Source organism: Raphanus sativus, chromosome 3 (assembly GCF_000801105.2).
Source record: "Raphanus sativus cultivar WK10039 chromosome 3, ASM80110v3, whole genome shotgun sequence".
NCBI lineage: Eukaryota > Viridiplantae > Streptophyta > Magnoliopsida > Brassicales > Brassicaceae > Raphanus > Raphanus sativus.
The window spans coordinates 14251261-14272669 of NC_079513.1; the positions used below are offsets into that span (position 1 = coordinate 14251261).

General features: G+C 29.7%; 1 protein-coding gene and 1 long non-coding RNA gene across 9 annotated transcripts; both read right to left on the bottom strand.

Annotated features, from left to right (window-relative positions):
- Positions 1-4798: 4798 nt before the first annotated feature.
- Positions 4799-7044, bottom strand: LOC108811501 (uncharacterized). 8 transcript variants are annotated; one of them, XR_008943281.1, is made up of 9 exons: positions 6784-7042; positions 6494-6536; positions 6267-6341; positions 6045-6181; positions 5836-5960; positions 5701-5777; positions 5519-5592; positions 5226-5432; positions 4799-5098 (listed from the first exon to the last, which is right to left on the bottom strand). It is a non-coding gene; the product is annotated as an uncharacterized LOC108811501 (long non-coding RNA). The 8 variants fall into 8 exon arrangements; XR_008943279.1 differs by having other exon boundaries at positions 5701-5960; positions 6784-7044; XR_001943324.2 differs by having other exon boundaries at positions 5701-5968; positions 6784-7044.
- Positions 7045-18240: 11196 nt separating this feature from the next.
- LOC108845999 (protein ORGAN SIZE RELATED 1) lies at positions 18241-18733 on the bottom strand. Its single transcript, XM_018619205.2, has one exon. The coding sequence runs from the start codon at positions 18650-18652 to the stop codon at positions 18377-18379; it is 276 nt and encodes a 91-aa protein (XP_018474707.1). The 5' UTR covers positions 18653-18733; the 3' UTR covers positions 18241-18376.
- Positions 18734-21409: the final 2676 nt, after the last annotated feature.

Here is a 21409-nt window from a genome sequence, read left to right on the forward strand (position 1 = left end):
AGGAATTTTTTTTTGGTTTCTCTTTATCTTTTTTTTTTTGTAATCAATATAAGATAAACTTAGTTAATACGCTGGCAAATCACATCTTTTCTGTGTATGCTAAACAAAAAAGATGTAGAAGACTTGTGCGTTTTTGACTCGCACCAATAAAATGTCTTTCAGATTTCCTAGTAATGTACATTGAACGTTTAGAATTTAATACTACAATTTCGTAAACCGATACTTTTGTTATTCCTACCAATAAGAGGTAATAGGCGTCACGAGAAAGGTACGTGTGTGTTGGTTGACAAAAAGGTCAGTTCAGTTTGATGTTTATTCCCTGTTGTTATCAGCTCTCACGTGGTAAGCGTAACAGAGATAGCTGACACGCGTGAGCGTGCATGTCCTAACGCCAATTTGATCGTGTCCCAAAAAATGTTCCAATCTTTGAATTATAGAAAGTTCTTTAACGCTCAAAATGCGAAAGTTCTTTAAGCACCAACGGGCACGTTCATTGCATCCCTTACCGAAAGCAAGTACATGTCAGATTTACTAATTTTACCAAAACAAGAAAGAGATTAAAGGAAACGAAACGGGAAGTGAGTGTAAGTTCAATGCATGTACGAGTGAAATCGTTACGTCCTCTCCTCCTTAAACGATACATCGTATTCTCTCTTTCCGTTTTAGTTATTACTATTATTGCTAGATTAAGATTCGCGGTTATGCGTATAATCGTTACGTCCTCTCCTCCTTAACGATATATTTTTTAAAAAAAATAAATTTCTCAAAAAAAACATTGCTATACAAATTATTTTTCTTCATACTATTATTTATTTTACAATTTTACATATTATAAAATAATAAAAATAATAAAAATATTAAATAAATAAAAGTCAGTAACTACTATGTATATGGTGCAATCACATAAATCAAAATCATCACTCTTTTTTCATTTACAATTATTTATGGTAAATAAATAAACACAAGCATCAATTTTATCTATTTTATATAGTATATAATTAAAATTTAAATAATATAAAATATATAGTATATTTTTTAATATGGTTATTTATTAACAAGATTTTATACTCATATGATTTTTATGATCATTTTTGTATCTTTTTGAACCACTGATAACAAAATTTTAAGTGTGGTACTTTTAACATTTTAGCTATTTATAATATTTAAAAAATCAAAGCAAATTTAGATATTATAATATTAAGTTCTCAATTCTTTTTCAATGAAAATTTTTTAAAATAATATTATGTGTTTTATAATCTATATATATATATATATATATATCTAATTTAAAATATATTATATACTTATAAATTAATTTTAAAATATATTAATATGATCATTTTATCTTATAATAACAAAAAAATTAAACCATTGATCAAAAAAAATTTCAAATGTCAAACTTTTAACAGTTTTTAGTAATTTAAAAAATTGAAAATATAACATTTATAAGAAAAAATCTAAATTTTTATATAGAATTAATGTGGTTATTTAATTTATTGTAACAATATAACATTAAACAAAAATGATAGGTGATACAAAAATTATTATCAAATCTTTATTATTCAAAATCATTAATTGTCATATATATCTTGATCACAATATGTAATTTCTAAGCTTATTTAAAGAAATAATGAATAATATTTTTTGTACACTAATAATAATTATTTTTTAACATGGTTAACAATAATTATATAATTAATTTGTCTGATCAGTTTAATGAGAACTAAGATATATATTTAGATGACCATCCTATTTCTTTAAGAAATTCAGAATCACTATCGTGATAATTAGGATATAGCTCAAAAGTTGTAATGTTTCTTAAATAATATAGAAGAGATTTTGGAGATAAATAAAGAATTTAAAATGATTAGAAGCATTTATCAACCACACATTGTATCAAATATTGTAACTTATTTAGTCCCAAATAAACGTCGTTTACAAACATACGTAACATCAACGAACTTTGCCTGATACGTGTGGACGGGGCCGGAGTCTGGGCGAGTCCATGCTTTGTGACTTCAATCTATAGTATATTTTCTTGATATTGGCAATATTATAGACCCACTGCTCGTCCACCTCAACACTATCACTGACACGAGCCTAGCAACCAAAAACGAAACTGAGAACTATATCACAACCATTGATGAAAGGAAAAACTGTACTATGCGGACGAGAACAAGATGTTAATAAAGCAAAGCTCAAAGGTAGAAGCAGCAGTTAGCGTGAACTGATTCTTTTGTAGACAGGGAAGATTTGCCGAGAGTTCGCAATTCATTCGGGCGCGAAACCATAGTCTCAAACGTTATTCAATCATGTGACATCAATATTTTGGGGTTTTTCTAGTTGCGCTAACTACATTCAATCAATCATGTGAGAGATTTCAAAATATGAACAGTTATGTTCTAAATTTTGAAAAACAACAAATAAAAGAAAACAAGCCTGAAGCAAACCAAATTCACTAAAAAGCAATTAGATATTCAGTCTGCATTCAACAACTAATAATGAATAATGATACTAAAAGGGTTAGTAGATTGAAGTTCAATTCAAAGGACCCACTAAACTTCCTAACATATAGCATTGTTAGATTGAAGTTGAGTTCACATGTCTCAAGTAAGACAAAGAGAGAAAACAAATTAACTAAAGAGTAAAGACCATGGAGAAAACAAGAGAAACTTAAATTAAAGACAGTTTCCATGAATTCTCGAAATTGAACGCTTTGAGTAATGAAGCGTATAATTAATTCTTGTTCCTTTGATGTTTGGCATTCGTTATACCAAATTATTTGACAAAATAAGAACTCGTACGCCGGTGTATTTTTTTTTTTTGAAACTGATTTTTACGTCGTGTATTCAGTCTTAGTTTTCTATATAGAATGAGTCGAGCAAGAAATTATTTCTTAGTTAAAGACGCATTTTATGTAATATTTGCGATATGGATAGGATAGGATACACATTGTCTCACATTCACTTTACATCATTAGAGTTAGTGTCATAGGAAGAAGAAGCACATGAGGAACCAAGAGGAGGATAAGAGATGGCTAAGTAGATAAGCATAAGCATCAGCACCACCGGAATTCCCATCAGAAACATTGGCGGCGGTGGAAGCGGCGGAAGAACGGCCGGAAGCACCACCAAAATCACTATCACCACTGCGAGCATAAACATTGCGATGATCCTTCTTGTATAAGAACGTGAAGCTTCTCGTGTTCTTTCAAAGGCTTTCAAGTTTTCGATGTTCCTGCACATAGATGTGTGTGTGTATTTATATATGATGTCAAGTTAAGAAAAAAAAATTGTTTTGTACGTTTTTCATTTTATGTGTGTGAGAGAGGGAGAGAAAGACGTTACGTCTTACAGGTGAAGCTCATGCAGTGAGTATCAACATTTGCCAATTCAGTATCCACCCAATGACAAAACTATCCTTATTCTTTCTTTTTCATTTACTTCTTTTTTATTTAAATTTCAACCAACTTGATTTTGATTTAAATTCACACTTATGGGATCTTTGACACGGAGATATCACCAAAGTTTACCATTAAATTACTAGATTCGGTTTATCAGTGACTTGTAAATAATTATTTTATATAATTATCTTCATTATCTTAAAAAGATATCGAGTAAACATTCTACATACACGTGAAAATATTGATTGGGTAAATAACGTGATGTTTTCTTGATTTTGTTAAAACACGATATTCTCTTCTTTTTAAGGAAAAAAATATTTCCATATTAATATATATGTCATTGAAAATTTGCCACACTTTAATACAAATAAAGTTTCCTATTGTTAATAAATTTTTCTATTGTTAATAAATTTTGTTCAGTAAAATGGCATTTTAATAAAGTTACATTAAAAGTACTAGATTCTTTGTCCGCGCTACGCGCGGATTGGGTTTAATAAATATTTTACATCATATTTAACATGTATTTTTAATAGTTCTACATAATTTAAAACTAATAAACTTGGAAATGTCTTAAAAAAATAGAGCATGGAAGACAATATTTATATATATATTATAGGTCTAAAGGTAGTTGACAACACCATATTTCTAGTGTTTTCATATTTGTTCTAAGTAATCTAATTTGATTCATGTTTCTCTTCTGAAGCTACTAATAACATATATGGTAAGGTATATGTTGATAACTGGTTTTAAAATAAATTAATAAAACTCTTCTATTTTTTATAAAATTACTAACCAGAAGAAGTATATGAATTTTATTTTATTTTCAATTTTAAATCTGTTTGGGTTATGTTATCAAGATGATTTTACTTTGAGATTTTGAATCTTATAAAGAGAGATGTATGAAAGTTGACCAGTGAAAATGTTTTAGACTAAACCATTTTCTCCAATTTTTCGTTGTATCTGTTTTCTTTGTGTGTATATGTTCAAAACTAAATCTATTGCTAACACCGTTTGAGTTTGGATACAACATTGTCGTGGCCAACATTGTCGTTTGTAAGAAAATTATTGTACACACTAATTACAGCAAACAAAAGAGTATAACCTCTTTAAATTAATATTCGATAAATTAATATACACTAAAAATTTCTATAAATTAATATAATTTTATATTCCTAAATTGAGTTTTTGGTTCAATTATTATATCGATAAATTAACAATCTCTATAAATTAATAAAAATTTAGTGTTAAGATAGTCCCAACATTATTAATTTATAGAAGTTTCACTGTATATTTGCGACACCAAGCTCTCCAAATTGATAGGAACAATAAAATAAAGTTACATCTTATTAATTATAGGGAAATTAGACAGTATGACATGGAAAAAACATAATAAGGTAAAACCAAATGTTAAAAGCAGACGGTTTTCTTTTCAAAATTTAAATGAACAAAAGAATTAGTTAGAACATTTTACCTAGATGTTCACCAACCATCTCCATAGTGACGTAACGTTATTGCGGACAATTAGGCACAATATATGAATTATAAAACTCATACATAGGTACAACAAAACCTATGTATGACATTAAATTGAGCTGCTCATATAAAATTTAGACCATACAATCCTTGGTTTGAGTATAGATGATCATTATATCCAAACTGGTCAAAACTTAGTGCTTCTTGTGAACTATGTGGATTCTGTTAAAAAAAAAAGGGACATTGCCTCAGCCTAGAGAAAGAAGAGAACAACACACACACACACATTCTACATTCATAGAAAAACATATAAGAGATTGTATGGTGTGATGAAACAGAACCAACATACCATGAGATGTGAAAAGGAATTCGAATTGCTGTTGTGGCCATAACCAAAACTCTGATCCTGGTAGCCACCAGAAGGATGGTTTGGTGGGAAGTAGCCCCACGGGTCTCCACCATTTGGCAGGTTTCCAGCATTAAGATTAGGCCTTCTTTCGCTTCCATGAGACGATGGACCAGAAGGTACATGTCCATACTGCTGCTGAAGAGAACCCTTCCCACAAAACAGAGTCAGTAGTCAGTTTACAATATGCAAATTATTGCATTAAATCAGCATAAAATCAGCAGCAAGCAAAGTACCTTATTATGGTTCCTAGGTACTACTTCACTTGCATCCGAACCTAAAGACAATTCCTGGAACCAATCTGCTGTTTCTGCACCGATTTTAGACACAAGAGCCAAAGTTAAGTATTTCAAATAACAAAAATCACAAAAAAAAACAATTCCGAACAAAGACAAATAATGGCTAAATGATTGTTCACCTAAGTAATTTTGTAGAGCTTTAAGTGTTAAACAGTCATCTTAACCAACTGTAAGACCTTTACATGCCAGCTTCTTCCTGTAAAACACTACAAAATTATCATTTGCATCACTTATATAAGAAAAATATTGATCACCTTCTTAATAGCTTGATCACTCAGCTCCTCACATGCCCCCAATTCTTGAGGATAGTAATTATGTTGCAAAAGGTTGTGAGCGATTCAACACTTAAAGCGCTTCCAACTGCTCTATTTCTGAAAACCTTAAATGCTTTACCCAATGACTTGTCAAAGATGGTTTGATTCTCAATAGACTTAATGACATAGACCATGTACTTATCATGCACCTCCAATTACTTTTCTGATTGCAGGCTGATTAGTATTAGTAGCCGTGTCTTCACCAGCTTCGTCTCTGGCATGATGGTTGAATATGTTTGCAAGCCTCGGTTGATGAGAACTTCATGTCATTTTTAACTCTGAATATCTTGAACACACACCAATGAGAGTCTAATAATGCATACCAGATTAGTTAATACATGTCGAAAATAACAGAAAGAAGAAGCAGAAACCTGAAAACTTGGTGGTTTAGCTAACTGGGGCAGTGTCTTGAAACTTGAACTTAAGCCAGTCATGAGCGTCTGGAGCTGAAATGAAACAGAAGAAATACCAAAAAAGACTATTGTGATAGAGCTCAGCGCAAAAAGATAACAATACATAAAAACTCTGATCATAGTGTTAGTATGGTTGTAGCGAATATGCTTCCCAGATTTTAAAGAATGAGTAAGGAAAAGCTTACCTGTTTCCAGTCATGTCTCGTCTTTAGCTTGATCCAGAAGAACCTAGGAGATCACAAAGCACAGACAAAAGTCAGAAAATTATAATAAACTCGAGTCATGTATTAACTGAGACGAAACACGTACCTATTAAAAAGAGCATGCATAATCTACAATCATTACTAAAACCAGTAAAAGAAAGACAAAACTTTCACTAAAGATCCTCTCCTACCGATTGAAATCTTGAGGCTTTAAATCTAGGAATAGAAGTTAAAAATAAATAATGAAGCATATAGGATCCAAGGAAACGTACCATCAGTGCGTCATAATCCTCTCAAATTTGGTGATGGCGAGTTCTGTCTGAAGCTCCAGGAAGAAAAAAATTAAGAAAGATTCCCGAGAGTGTTGCTTAAGATTTGAGCAGTATTAGGGTTTAGGATGACTACATGGGCATATATATAGGGTGTGAGAGGGGAAGTTGAAGTGATTGGTGGACGGGGAAGCTGAAGTTACAACTGAACGGGGAAGCTGGAAAGTGACGAAGATGGAGAAAGAATGGGAAGAGGCAAAGGGCTGAAAGCTGGTTATTTTGATGTGTTTCGATGATTCGAAGCCCAATATCTTAAAACTTTGATGATGTGGCTAAATGATTGAGTTTGCCCAAATAAAATCCAGCCCAAGACCAGCCCAGAATCAGTCTGACATGGAGAAAGGAAAGCAACCGATTGGTCAATTTAAAGTGATGACGTGGAGGGTCTGTCTGATGAGGATATTCTCCTTTTAATATTGTATATTGATATATACACATTCAGTAGAAAGTTATTTCATCAATTCAAAAAAAAATTAATTTTGAATAAGAAGTATTTCCTTAATCACACATATCTTATCTGAAGATAGTATTTATTCAATAAATATTTTACAAAAAGTATTTAATTTTGTGACTATTTGTATTTTATAGTATTTTTGATTATTTAATCATTTCATTAAATATCAAATGGTGTTTTCTAATTTTAAAAATAATAAACTATATAATTTAATTTACATGTTCTAAATGTGCGATATTAGCTATAAAAATTTATATAGTAAAACTCGAAGAGTGTTCATAAGTGTTTTTAAACAAACTAGAAGAGTGTTATTTTATTTTCAATTTATTTAAAAGATTGTTCTATCAAATAAGTTTTAGAAAGTATAAGTTTATTCTATTTTTCATTCATTTTTTTGTCGACACGTTTTCTGTATTCGTTAATATCTATTTTTATCCATTCTCTAAAGAATGTTGATTTGTATTTATCAGTGTTATAACTTTTGTCGTTATGTATTTTCACTGCGACAACCAAAAAAGTAGAAGTGATAACGAAAACCGACTTTTAACGAATCTAATTTTTTAATAAATTAACTTTTAAAATAGGATGCGGCGCCGACAAAACATTAAAACGGTTACGATCAGAATCAAAAATTTAACGAATTTATATTTTCAATAAAAGAAGTTTTAATTGCATTCGATTTAAATTGGCTTCGACAAAATCAGTTTATCGGAAACAATCAAATACAATTAAAATTGAACCAGACAAAATATTTTCTTAAAAACTAACTACAATGCAGAAGTTATAGGTATTCGAATGCTGATATTTAGTAAATGTTAAAATAACATTTAAATGTGTAATATTTTGAATTAGGGTTTTGATGATACATAAGTTATAATTCGTTTGAATTATCTCGGGTATCTTTAGATTGACATATATACACAAATCGACAATGACCTAATTCAACAAGTTAAGTCTTTATACGTCAAAATTTAGTAATTCTTTGAGTGAAAAAATATATTATAGTAAATAGTTTTATAATGTATTAGATAGCTCGAAATGTATTGAAACCTGAGGATGAGAAGAAGATATTCCAAGTATAATAAAGTTTCGAAGCTTTGCTTGGAAGATAAAAGATCCACAAAAATAATATCATCTTATATGGTAACTGATAACAGGTTATGTGGCAGTAATAAGATGTGGAGAACCTGTAGAATCTGTTACTCATATAATCTTTGATTGCCCACCAGTTCTACAAGTTTGGGCGTTGTCGCCAACGAGTCCAAATATTTTTCCGTCTCGAATACCTATGCGAATATGGATTATCTCTTATGAAGGAAGAACATCATTGTTGGGCGAGAGTTAGACAGAGACTCTTATCCCTGGATAATTTGGTACATTTGGAAGGCCAAAAATGATAAGTCTTTAAAGGAATAGATCAGGATCCTTTGGAACTAGTTCGATATGGAAAAAACGAGTGTCAAGCCTGATTCAATGCAAACGAGATGGTGCCAGAAATTCCACAAGACCATAGTATTGTTGAATTTCAAGTCTTAAGCTTGGATAATATATACCTAATAGACGAGTCATGGACATCAACATCACAGTTCAGAAGAGAGTATGTCCTACCTTGGATGGACATCAACATCACAGTCCAAGTGGATGGACTTGGATGGATAGCATGGGGAAGACTCGACTTATGGGGACACAAAATTATTTTCGAAGAGAGTATGTCCTACCTTCAGAAGTTCAAGCACTACGATGGGCAATGAAGAGTATGATGCAATACTCGATATGTCAGAACTTTAGAACAGACTGCAAAGATTTGATCGCTAAGATTGAGGAACCCCATGCTTGGCCAAGCTTTGCGACAGAACTGGAGAGGATAGCGACTCTATAGATATGCTTCCCGGACTTGAAGATTATTCATATTCCACGAGCGCAAAATCAGATTTCAGACTCTTTAGCTAAGACCTCGAGATTTTTTTATAGAGAACTTCATTTTGTTGGTTATTCTATTCCGGTTTGGCTATCCAGACCATCTCAAGTTTGAATAATAAAATAGCCTTTCGTTGCAAAAAAAAAATATTATAATTATGTTTATTAATATAGGCTAAAATATATTTATCTGTTTAGACGTCCAACAATCGTGATATATGTTTTACTCATTTTTCTTCATATCTAAATGTTTTTGTGAAAAAGAAATAGGGAATTGGGTTGTATGGCATTGAAAAAACCATAATTCACTATCTTGCTAATTTCCCTACTATATCAATACACAACATGTCTTTTTATAATATTGCCACAATACCCTTTTATCCAACCGGTGAAACCTACAAAAAAAAAATAATTCTAGTTAATACTTAGTGAATGTAAAAGAAAAATGTGGCTTTAGTTACTCTCACATCTAACAAAGAAAATTTGCATTGGTAGAAAATGAAAAAAATAATAGATTCATCTTCAGATTTGAGCGCCTAAGACGCCACCGACTATATTTTTGGAGAAGTTTTGTGGAGGAGAAGACCATTGTCTAAGATAAGTGACAGAAAGCACAAGTAAAACGACATCGTAACGGCGGTAAAAACGATGTTCTGCAATTTATGGGTTTTTTGATGAAATTGTCTCTGTTGATGGTGAAGAGTTGTGGTGATAACTATACTATTTTATTATGTTTCATTCTATTTGACGAGTACTAAAAAGTGTTCTAATTTGTTTAGAAATATAGTTTGTAATTTTCTTACGTTCTTACATAAGTTTTGAACCTATAAAAGTCGTACTATGATCTATATTTTATAGTTTAATATTATATAATATTATATATGTTTTAGATTTTGATATTTAAGGTTAGGGTTTAAATTTGGATTAGAGTTTAGTGATTAGAGTTTATGGTTCAGTATTTAGAAGGTGATGGGTATGGTTGGGGTCATCATTAACTTCTTCCATGTAATCATAAAAATTTCATAATTTTACCAATATATATTATGTTATTTATTTTGTTCTATTCTATTTTGATCTTAGATTTATATTTGGGTATGTGATTTATTTGGGTTTAGGGTTTACTATTTCGAGGTTGGGTTGTGACGGGGATAAGCTTTGGTATCTAGGGATTTGTATTGAGGTGTGTTTAGTACTTACGATTCGTAGGTAATGTTATAATCTTATACTATTTCGGTGATATAGAATAGAATACTCGGTGATTATTTATATGATCAATAAAGGTATACATGGACAGTTCCTCTTTTTTCATTTGCATACTCTTATATCATATGTATTCAGTTGGGCTACTCACTCCGTATAGTTTTGTGATTGTTAATATACCACAAAAACCACCACGTTGTTTATTTTAGAAAAATGACTACCTGTTATGTGAAAGGGCATTACCGGATGAAAGTAAACCAAAAAGTCTAACTTTTAGTTACTTAATTTCACACTCAAATATGGCTATCTCACCAATAAACCCAAAAAAAAAATATTTCTTTTCAAAACTTAGCGTTGAACTAACTCGTGCAGCGGTTTTTTAAGTGAATCATATTGTTGGATGATTACTTCTGTTTCAAAGTTCGGCGAAAACTCTTTTGGTTTAATATAAAAACTATAATTTGATCCACGTATCCACGAAGATGTTTGATTTAACTTGTGTTCAACGTAAACTTATAAATAGCTGGTTTATAAAAAAATCTCATATATATTTTTATGTTTTAATACAAAAATTAGAACTAGATCCGCCTTCCACGCAGATGTTTGATTTAACTTATGTTCAACGTAAACTTATAAATAGCTGGTTTTATTAAAAAATTCTCATGTATATTTTTATGTTTTGTAGTTTACATATAGAATATAATATATTACTTTATAATATAGATATTTGATAAGAATTTCTTATATTATACTAAAATTTTTATAATTTGATGCAATTTGATGTAATTGTACAATTCATATATTAACCCATTGTTTTTAATTTATTTTTAAATGAAACAAAATACTAAAAATTATTTTTGAATTATTTTTCTATGAATTATTATTAGTTTTATGTTATTTTGTTTCTTGAAAATTGAACTCTCGAAATTTTCATATTTAACTAAACTAAATAAGGTAATATTACATTTAAAATTGTTTTATATAAATATACTATATATTTCAGTTTGTGTTTTTATTTTCACCAAAAAAAAATCATTGTAATTAATTCATTTAAATTTATTTATGAAATAGCATAATCTGTAAATATATATAAATACATAAAATTAGTATTTAATTTATTGTAAATACAATGGTGGACTAGTGGTCTTGAGGGAGTTTCAGCCCCAATACGGACCCAGCTTCGAAACCCTGTGTAACCATCCGGGCTAACACTAAATCGCAAGAATATGTGGAGTAGAGTGGATTTTAAACTAGTTGGTTGACCTCGATCACCGGATCCCCACGGTTAAAATAATAATAACCTATTATCCATGTTTCCAAGCAATTCTTATTTATCATGTTGTTAATGTTTCCAAACAATATCAAAAGATACTTCATATTTAATAATATAGATAAATAAGTTTTGATATTTTATTAAAAAGTCTTGAATTTTCAACAAATGTGATGAAAATTGTAAATAAATTTAAGAAACTAGTATCATACTTTAATATTCTAGTTTTTGTACTAAATGAATGGTTAGAATGTAATTATGATGATTTATATAGAAAGACTTTGGAACAATGAAAATGTTCATTTTGGTGTGGATAAAGCAGTTATGTTAATCTTTGGGTTACAAAAAAAATTGATTTTTGAAGAAGATAATGCGATCATTAGTGGCCTAGTCAACACTAACCAAACATATCTCAATCATTAGTACTATAATAAAATGGCAATCTGGTTTTAATTCAGTTATTTTTTCATATGATCAGTTCAAGTAACACTTGGGTTGATGTTCTAGCTAGGAGTTTAATAACATTGTAACCCTGATAATTGTATACAAATGTTTTAGCCGACAAAAAAATAACATTGTAAGCTTGGCTCATTATTTGTTGTCGATCGTTTTCCTCATAGATTCATTCTTCCTGCCAATATATACATTTAAATTTCTTTTCTATAAAACCAAAAAAAAATATTTATATGGGTTATAAATGTTTGTTTAGTCATCTACAAAAGAAGAAGGAAAGATGTATAAGGATTTGTAGCGTCTCACTCCGAATGTCCTAGTCTACACTATTCTTAAACATTTAATATCACTAGCATTATTTACTCTATTTGAGAACGTGCATTATTTGATGGTTTCGTATATGCTAAAAGATGTAAAAATATTAAAATTGATAATAAATATAATAATTTTTTATAACTACTTTTATTACTTTAAGCCAATACAAAATTTAATAAATATAATAAATTTTTAGATATTCACAATTTATCATTAAGGACTAGCAAAGCAACCGTAAATCTGACACTTTGCTATAGTTTGCTAATTTTTCTATCTAATAAAATACATAAAATATTTTTTGAAACAATCTTTTATGATATTAATCTTCTGATGAAGTATATATTTAAAGTAGTATGCTACTTCACCAATTATTGTTCTATGATTTTCAAAAAGAAAAGAAATAAAATTTCTTCGTATTCCTCCTCCGACACAATCAAAACCATCATTTAAGTAAGATTATACCATATATTATCTCTCAATATAATAAGAAATAGAGCAAAGTCTGTAATTTAGTGTAAACATTTGCATTGTAAATATAAATATTATTTGTAGAAAAAAGAAAGAAAAAAGCGAAACAACATTGGTCAAATGGTCCTCTTTTGTAGTCAGCTTTTTCTTCGCTCTCTCCGTTCTCCAAAAAAATAAAAAATAAATAAAAACCGCTGCCTACGTTTATCCTCCGGTGTCAGCAGCGTGCCACGGTTCCTCCTCACCTTATCTCTTTTCTTTCTCTTTTTTCTCTCTCGTTTCATATATCTTCTTATCCAATATGTCAGCTTCTGGTGAGCTTCTAGATTCAGTTTTCAGATCCCGAACACTGGTGATGGTTCTGCTTGGTGGTGTGTTTGATTCGGACTGGTGACGAAGTTACAGCGGATTTTATTGTGGTTGAATCCAGATCGAAAATTTTCTCTTTTCCCTAATCACTATTCAAGGTAGCCATAGTTCAACCAGTCTTTGTTCGGGTTGGTAGAACTCACTTTGGCGTTGGCCGATAGTACTCAAGTATGATACTCTCGGACTTATGTTCAACCTAACTATGTGTTACCCGCCCGCGAAGATTATAAACGTGAAAAGATCATCAAAAATTAGCTACTCTAGTGATGGCATGAAATATACCGGAACCGAGAAAATGAAGTGAACACCATCAATGGTTAAAACGGCAATTGATAATTGGAAGATAATGGAATTACCTACTGGATGCGTTGGTTGGTGTGGTGGCAGTTGAGCGAAGATAGGGATGTTGCGTTAGATTTTGATCATTTTGTTCAAATCACGTTTGTATTCGAACATTAGAATTTCTTATTTCTGGATTGATTAATAAATTAATAATTAAAAAAAAAAGAAGGAAACAACATCTGTCATAAAAGAAATTAAAGCACTAATCAACTAATAAACCAAATAGGCAAAACAAGAGAAAGACCATGCGTTGCAAATTAAAATCCCAAATCATGTTTGACCATATTCAAAGAATCTAATTGTGTGTCGTTGAAAAAAAAATGGTGTGTCAAGGACTAATGAACTGATGGTACATCCACTTGACTCTGTCTCCCGGACATCAAAGGACCATTCCCCAGTGTTCCAGTGTGTTATTATCATATGTGGGGTCCGTTCCACTAGGTTTGGGCACAAATCGAATATCCGAATTTTTAAAGGTATTTGTGATTTACTCCAAATGTTACGGATGTCTAATTTTCCAGTTTGCTTTACTTTGGAAAATACGGATATTCAGAAAAATGGATATCGAAAAAACAAATAGATATTTGCGGATATTTGTGGATACTTACGGATATCTCATTTGTTTTGATTTATACAAATAATCTTAAAAATTCGATACAAACTTTTTTTGTAAAATATATTTTTGCATGATATAAAGATAAAAACTAAAAGAAATAATGAATCTACATATTTTGTAAATTTTTAAATTTAGTTAACAATTATAATAATACAAAACTTAAGAAAAAATTATAATTGTTATAAATATTTTCTCTTCTTTTTATATAATACTTTTATATAAGTAATAATGTGAATATAATCTGTCAAATCATATATTAGAGTAATAATTATATAGTTTTATACATTTATTCAAATCCATAGACTCTTTTCTTATTAACTCTTTACATTAAAATGACAAATCCACTGTTATTCAAACATGGATTTTAAAAAACATTTTAAAATCCAGTGTTATTGAACTTGACATTTTATAAAACACTCTGAAATCCATTGTTATCGAACAAAATTTAAATTGAAAATTTTAGAGTATTTTAAAAGTGTTTCTAGAGTGTTTGAGAGGAATTCTTTAGTTATAAAAATAAAAATAAAAATCCAAATTCCAATGTTTTAAATGAGATTTTAGAGTGTTTTAACAAAAGTCACATCAAATTCTCTAATTTTCCCGCAATCATCTAAAAACTCATTAAAAATCAAATCACTTCAAATTTCAGATTCAATACACCCACCTTAGTCTTGTGATACAATTTAAGTGATACAATTCAACTTTTTTTTTGTAGTGATATTTGGTATAAATATATTGTTGCAGTTTTTTGTTAAAATAATATTAGATCCATTATTTGTTTCTACAGTAAATATATTATATAATAACACAAAGTAAAATATAAAAGCCAAATCACCAACTTTATTAAATAATATATAAATCCTACTCCGTAAGAAATCTCTCGTTATTCTTGTTAATGTGAGCCGCAAGAAACAATTAGAGTTTCTGATTGGCGCCTTAGAGTTTCTGATTGGCGAAGGCGATTGGCTTAAGGAAGGTAGCTTCATCATCACAATGAGTGATAGGTCGGTAATCGAAGGGAAAGTTGATGACATATATGAGGTTCTGAGGTTGAGTGGCAAACAGAGCCGGTCCTAGAAATATTTGGGCTAGGAGCCAAAAATTTTTTTGGCCTGTTAAATATTAAAAACAAAAAAAAATTGTAAAAAGATGACACAAGGGTTCAAACCCATGACCTAAACAAGCTAACTATAATACAATAACCAAATTGCCTGAAGAGAGTTTTGTTAAAAAACGGCCGAAACTTTTCTAAATATTTCACGGCTGAAAGCACGTGCTTCACCTGCTTCTATCAAGGGCCGCCTCTGGTGGCAAAGACAACTTGCAGTGCTTTAGCCATTATGCATTGCGTGGCAATCAAGTGGGAAATTTTGTATTCAACATACAATTGTTTTAACTTTTTCTATAAAAGAACATATAATAAATGAATATAATCAGTCACATTTTTTGTCATATGTTTTTTATATATATTTTTTTTGCTAATTAGCAATAATTTAAAAGTGTTGAAAGATTCTTGCGAAACTCGCAAGATATTTGTTTATGTTGCAATAGGTTGCAGTTTAGTAATGAAAATATTCAACGTCTGTTATAGTTGTTATTTTGCAATAAATTTGTAATGAACTTGTAACAAATATTCATTATTGCAAAAATGTTGCAATAATCATAGCAAATTAATAACGAAAATAAATGTTGCAATTTTTCTGTTGCAATAGAACTATTTTCTTGTAGTGGACTTATCTAGATATGGAAAAGACAATTTCGGTGTTTGAATCGAATGTTTTCTTTTAAATAAAAGGGTTAAATCTGGGTCTATTAAAAACACAGACATAATTTCCGGGTGGAGGTACAGCCCACGGATAAACCTTCTTCTGGGCATTCAAATGAGGTGAAAGCAATAGCCCATATTTGTGTGGTCAGTGGGGTTTGAACTCGGATTCACCGTATTAAGTTTTTAATTCCCTCAAGTGCCACTAGGCCACCACCACTGGTTATTTGGACCAAATGTTACTCCTTCAAAAACACATTCTTGAAAAATAAGATGTCCTCCCAAAATTAAATTTATGGCAAGAGGAATACAAGGAAATATATAGTATGTAAGATGTGGAACTGATGAAGAATCAATCAATTATGTACTTTTTTGAATGTTCTCCCGCTGTTCAAATATGGCATTTCTTGCAAATCCCATTAAATCCGTTAATATTTCCTACTCAGTCAATTTTCGTGAATATAGATCATTTTTGAAAGGTGGAACCACAAATGGACAGTCATCAGTTTATATTGATCCTATAGTATATTTGAAGGGTCGGAACAATAAAGTTTTTAACAACATAGATACAAATCTTAGAGATACTATCCAACTGGCCAAGACGGAAGCCAGGTTGTGGCTTGAGCCACAAGCGTCACTAGTACGACAAAACAACCCAGCCATGGAGGTGGATACGACAACATTACTTCAAATACTGGGAAGAAATGATGTTATACCGGATGGATCATAGAAAGCTGAGGATAAGTTTTCAAGACAAGGATCATATAGTACTTTGAAATGTTTGATGGACTGATGGGGACAAGGAACATAAGAGTCAGTCTATCATCACTCAATTTGGAACTAGCCTGTTTTTGCGAATTATTTGCAGTATATCAAGCTACTGAAGGAGAGCTTCAACCATTCAAAATTCACACATGTACTCCGAATGAAGAATACAAGGACAAATAATCTGGCACGTAGTGTTCGAAAACAATTGTTTTTGTCGTTCATATGAACGTAAAGTTACTAATGTAGTTCACAAAGTTACCAATGTGATTCGCAAAATCTTAACTGAATTTGTATATATATATATATATATATATATATATATATATATATATATATATATATATATATATATTCACTATGAATGTTTTGATACCAAATTGTGGTGTTGTACTGATCAAGAGTAAGCTATATTTTCATCGGTATTATTAGGTCTGGGTACAGATCGGATATTTGGGTTTTTGAAGGTATTTGTGAATTTGCTTGGAATGTTACTGATATCTGATTTTCCAAATTGCTTTGCTTCGGAAAAATACGGATATTCGGAAAAACGGATATCCAGAAAATAAATAGATATTTACGGATATTCGCGGATACTTACAGATATCTCATTTGTTTTGATTAATACAAATAATCTTAAAAATTTAATACAAATTTGTTTTGTAAAATATATTTTTTTGCATAATATAAAAGATAAAAATTAAAAGAAATAGTAAATCTTCATATTTTTAAATATTTAAACTTTAAAAATTATAATAACATAAAACTTATGAAAAATATTACAATTGTCATAAATGTTTTATCTTTCTTTTATCTAATACTGTTATATAAGTAATAAAGTGAATAGAATCTATCAAATCATAAGTTAGAATAATAATTATATAATTTTATACATTTAAAACTTTAAATATAATCAAAATATACATGTATTTATATATTTACGGATCAGATATCCGCTTCCCAAAATTTTAATATTTGTGATTTACTTTGATTTTAACGGATATTGAATTTTAGTATTTGCTTTGCTTCGAAAGCTTACGGATATCCGGAATTTTCGGATCAAATAGTAACGAATAAAGAATCGAATCAAATTTAACACATAAAATGCTCAGCCTAGGTATTATTGTACATTAGTTCACGTTCAATATAGCATTAAAAGCATATGCAGTCTTATTTTTTTCACAATAAAATAAAGTTTAGAATAAAAGTATTTCAACTAAACTTTATTTTTTATAAATAAAATAAAAATAAATTTACTCTATAAATAGAACATAATGTTGTCCCGCTGATAAACAAAAGAATAAAACAAGAAAAGGAAAGAAAAAATCAAAGGTACTTTACTTAATTTGTACGAAATCATTTAAAATAAAACTCCGAGATCTATGTATCACATCTTACTTCTTTTTTTTTTTTTTTTGACATGAGATGATTTTTTTTTTTTTGACGAATTCATGAGATGATCTTACTTGCACGAAACTAAAAGCTCTTAAATCTGCTTCTTACAAATGCATACAGCATATACAGACACACTTATACATAATTGTTTAATGCCTATATAAATGTAAAATGTACGGTCGGTGCTGAAGTCGGCGACATTACTCATCAGGGGTCGAGGGGTTCTACTTCTACAGTGAGGCTAGGCTCATTAGAAGGAGAAAAGGCCAAGAAAATTAGGAGAATCATGAGCAGAAGAGGGAGAAGAAGGAGCGTCGATGGAGGCGGTGGAAGCGGCGGAAGGAACGGTGGCAGAATCAGAAGAAATAGACAGAGAAAGAGAATAACTGCGACGGATCTCGCTGTGATAAAAGACCTTCCGGGCAAACTCATTGTTGGCTTGGGTGTGACTTCGAATCTCAGCCGTTGATTATGTACGCTCATTATCCATTAGTATATAGTTTATCAAACAAACTTTTTAAAATGACTTTGATCCTTTTGCCTTTGTGTGTGTGCCTCTACTTATATAGTGGGCAATTGGCAAAGTTGGAATGTATGTTTATATATGTGATACGTATTATATTCGGTCTACTTTACACCCAAAATGTATATATTTTTCCATATTTACTAGTAACACATTGATACTAAAATATTTTCTTATTTTATGAATTTATCAAATAATTTTGGTATATATGATTTGTTGATAAATATTACTATGTTCTCTATTTCACTGTTATTTTCCTAATATTTTTTTTTTCAAAATCTAATGTAAAACTAATTAGTAAAATAATATTTAAATTTAAAATTAAATTAAAATTAAAATTTGAAACATGATTATTATTGACTCTTTTTGTCTTTAATCAACTATGAAAGAGAAAATACTGTTTCTTTAAATAAAATATAAAAACTATGTTATTTTAAATTTAAATAATTTATAGATTGCAATAGAGAGAGTTGTGATTTGTTTTGACGTGTTGTAATATTACGTTCTTTTTTTGATAAAATATTACGTTCTTTAACCTCTATCGTTGATTGTATGTATATACACTTGTAATAGCCGTTTTCTAACGTTAACAATTGACCCTGTCCAATTAAATAAAAAGGCCTTTCCGATGACCAAGTTCCAATAAACAATACCGCAGTATAACCCACCCGAAAAAGTTAAACTAATTACGAAATTTATTATTTTGGATTAGGAGGCATATAAATGCATGTCAAGAAATGTGCAAAAAGAGTAACTCCAAAGTGCCGGTTTCATGCCACAGATGTGATATGTCCTGATTCAACTAATCAACCAATTTCACTCTCCTGCCGTGTTTGTTCCTTCAGCCATAACAGTGGTGTATAGTAAATCGTATGCTAAAAATATTACAATATTTTTAGTTGTATGTGTTAATTGATGTGGCTAAAAATTACACCCATTAGAAAGTACTGTAGTTTAAAGTAGGTCTCGGCATTTTATCCGTTAAAACTAATCCGATTCGTTCTTCGTTTCGATTCGATTCAAAAATTCTGAATATCCGTAAATTTTCGAAGCAAAGCAAATACTAAAAATTAATATCTATTAATATCGAAGCAAATCATAAATATTAAAATTTTGGGAAGCGAATATCCGATCCGATCCGGCAATATATAAATACATGTATATCTTGATTATATTTAAAGTTTTAAATATACAAAATTATATAATTATTATTCTAACATATGATTTGACAAATTTTATTTACTTTATTACTTATATAAAAGTATTACATAGAAGAAAAAGAAAAAAATTATGATAATTATAACTTTTTCTTAATTTTTTCCTTATTATAATAGTTAACTAGATTTAAAAATTTACAAAACATGTACATTGACTACTTCTTTTATTTTTTTTTCTTATATATCATGCTAAAAAAAGTTTTACAAAACAAATTTGTATCGATTTTTTAAGATTAATATATTAATTAAAAATATGAGATATCCGTAAGTATTCGTAAATATCCGTAAATATTTATTTATTTTCCGGATATCTATTTTCCGAATATTCATATTTATATGAAGTAAAGCAAATCGAAAATTTAGATATCCGTAACATACGAAACAAATCACAAATACCTTAAAAATCTCGATACCCAACCCATACCAATCCCTAGTTTAAAGACTACATTGAAATAAGCATTCTGTAACTGTTAAAATTCATTTATATTTGACCCAACAAAGGAATATTAAAATTAGTGACATAGTTATTTTTTGCATCGAAATTTCCAGAAGAATAAAGCTAAGCAAATATTTTAATGAGGCAACGATAAAAGGTAGATGCATGAACATCCCCAAGCTTTAGATAGATATTATAGGTAGGTTGACGGTGACCGGAGGCTGATGTACTTTTTTGTGCATAGTTCTCGTAGTTCCCAAGGAGGTTTTTGTCTAAATTTTCCTTCTTGGAAAATCACAAACTACGTACACAGTAATAGAATATTACTGTATTTAGTAAAACAAAATATAGACTTTATTACATGATGTCAGAAAATATATAGACTTTAAAAATATATATAGACTTTAAAAATATATATAGACTTTTTTTTTTTGTTGTCAACCATATATAGACTTAAATAGCTAAAACAATTGATGGAAAATAAGTGAACAGACGAAATAAACAGTTAGCTATCAAAGTGCAATAAACAGTAAAATTAAATTAGTGTTACGAACACTCTTGATAATTCCGTTAATTGTGCGGGCTATTGATTCCAGAGAAAAAGTTATTTCCTCTTGGTCCCTCCATGTTTAATGATCAATAAATCGTTTCGTGAAAAAAAGTTGACAAGAAAATGGCCATTTTATTTGTTTAAATATTTTAAACATGAATATTTATAAAATCGCTGCAGATATATACAATTTATCACATAAATAATAACAACATATAGTTAAAAATTGTATATATGGCGTATTTAGAAAATAAAAATGGACATAATATTTTCACAAAATAGATAAATTTTTAACAAAGAAAGAGCAGATGAAAAAGAAAGAGCATAAACATAACACGATTTCTTTTTGTAAGTACATAATATTGGATCGGAATGATAGCAAAAACATCATGAGAAATACACGATGATGTGTTTTTCAAATATAAAGCAAGTTGGATCGTGTATGTAAAAAGATTGAAAATTTCCATTTCTAATATACATTCTGAATTTGGAGAATGAATCGCACCTAACTGCA

What these genes read in the sequence shown, in the direction of transcription:
- LOC108845999 (XM_018619205.2), bottom strand. Translation starts at nt 18,652, where the DNA reads ATGAGCGTACATAATCAACGGCTGAGATTCGAAGTCACACCCAAGCCA.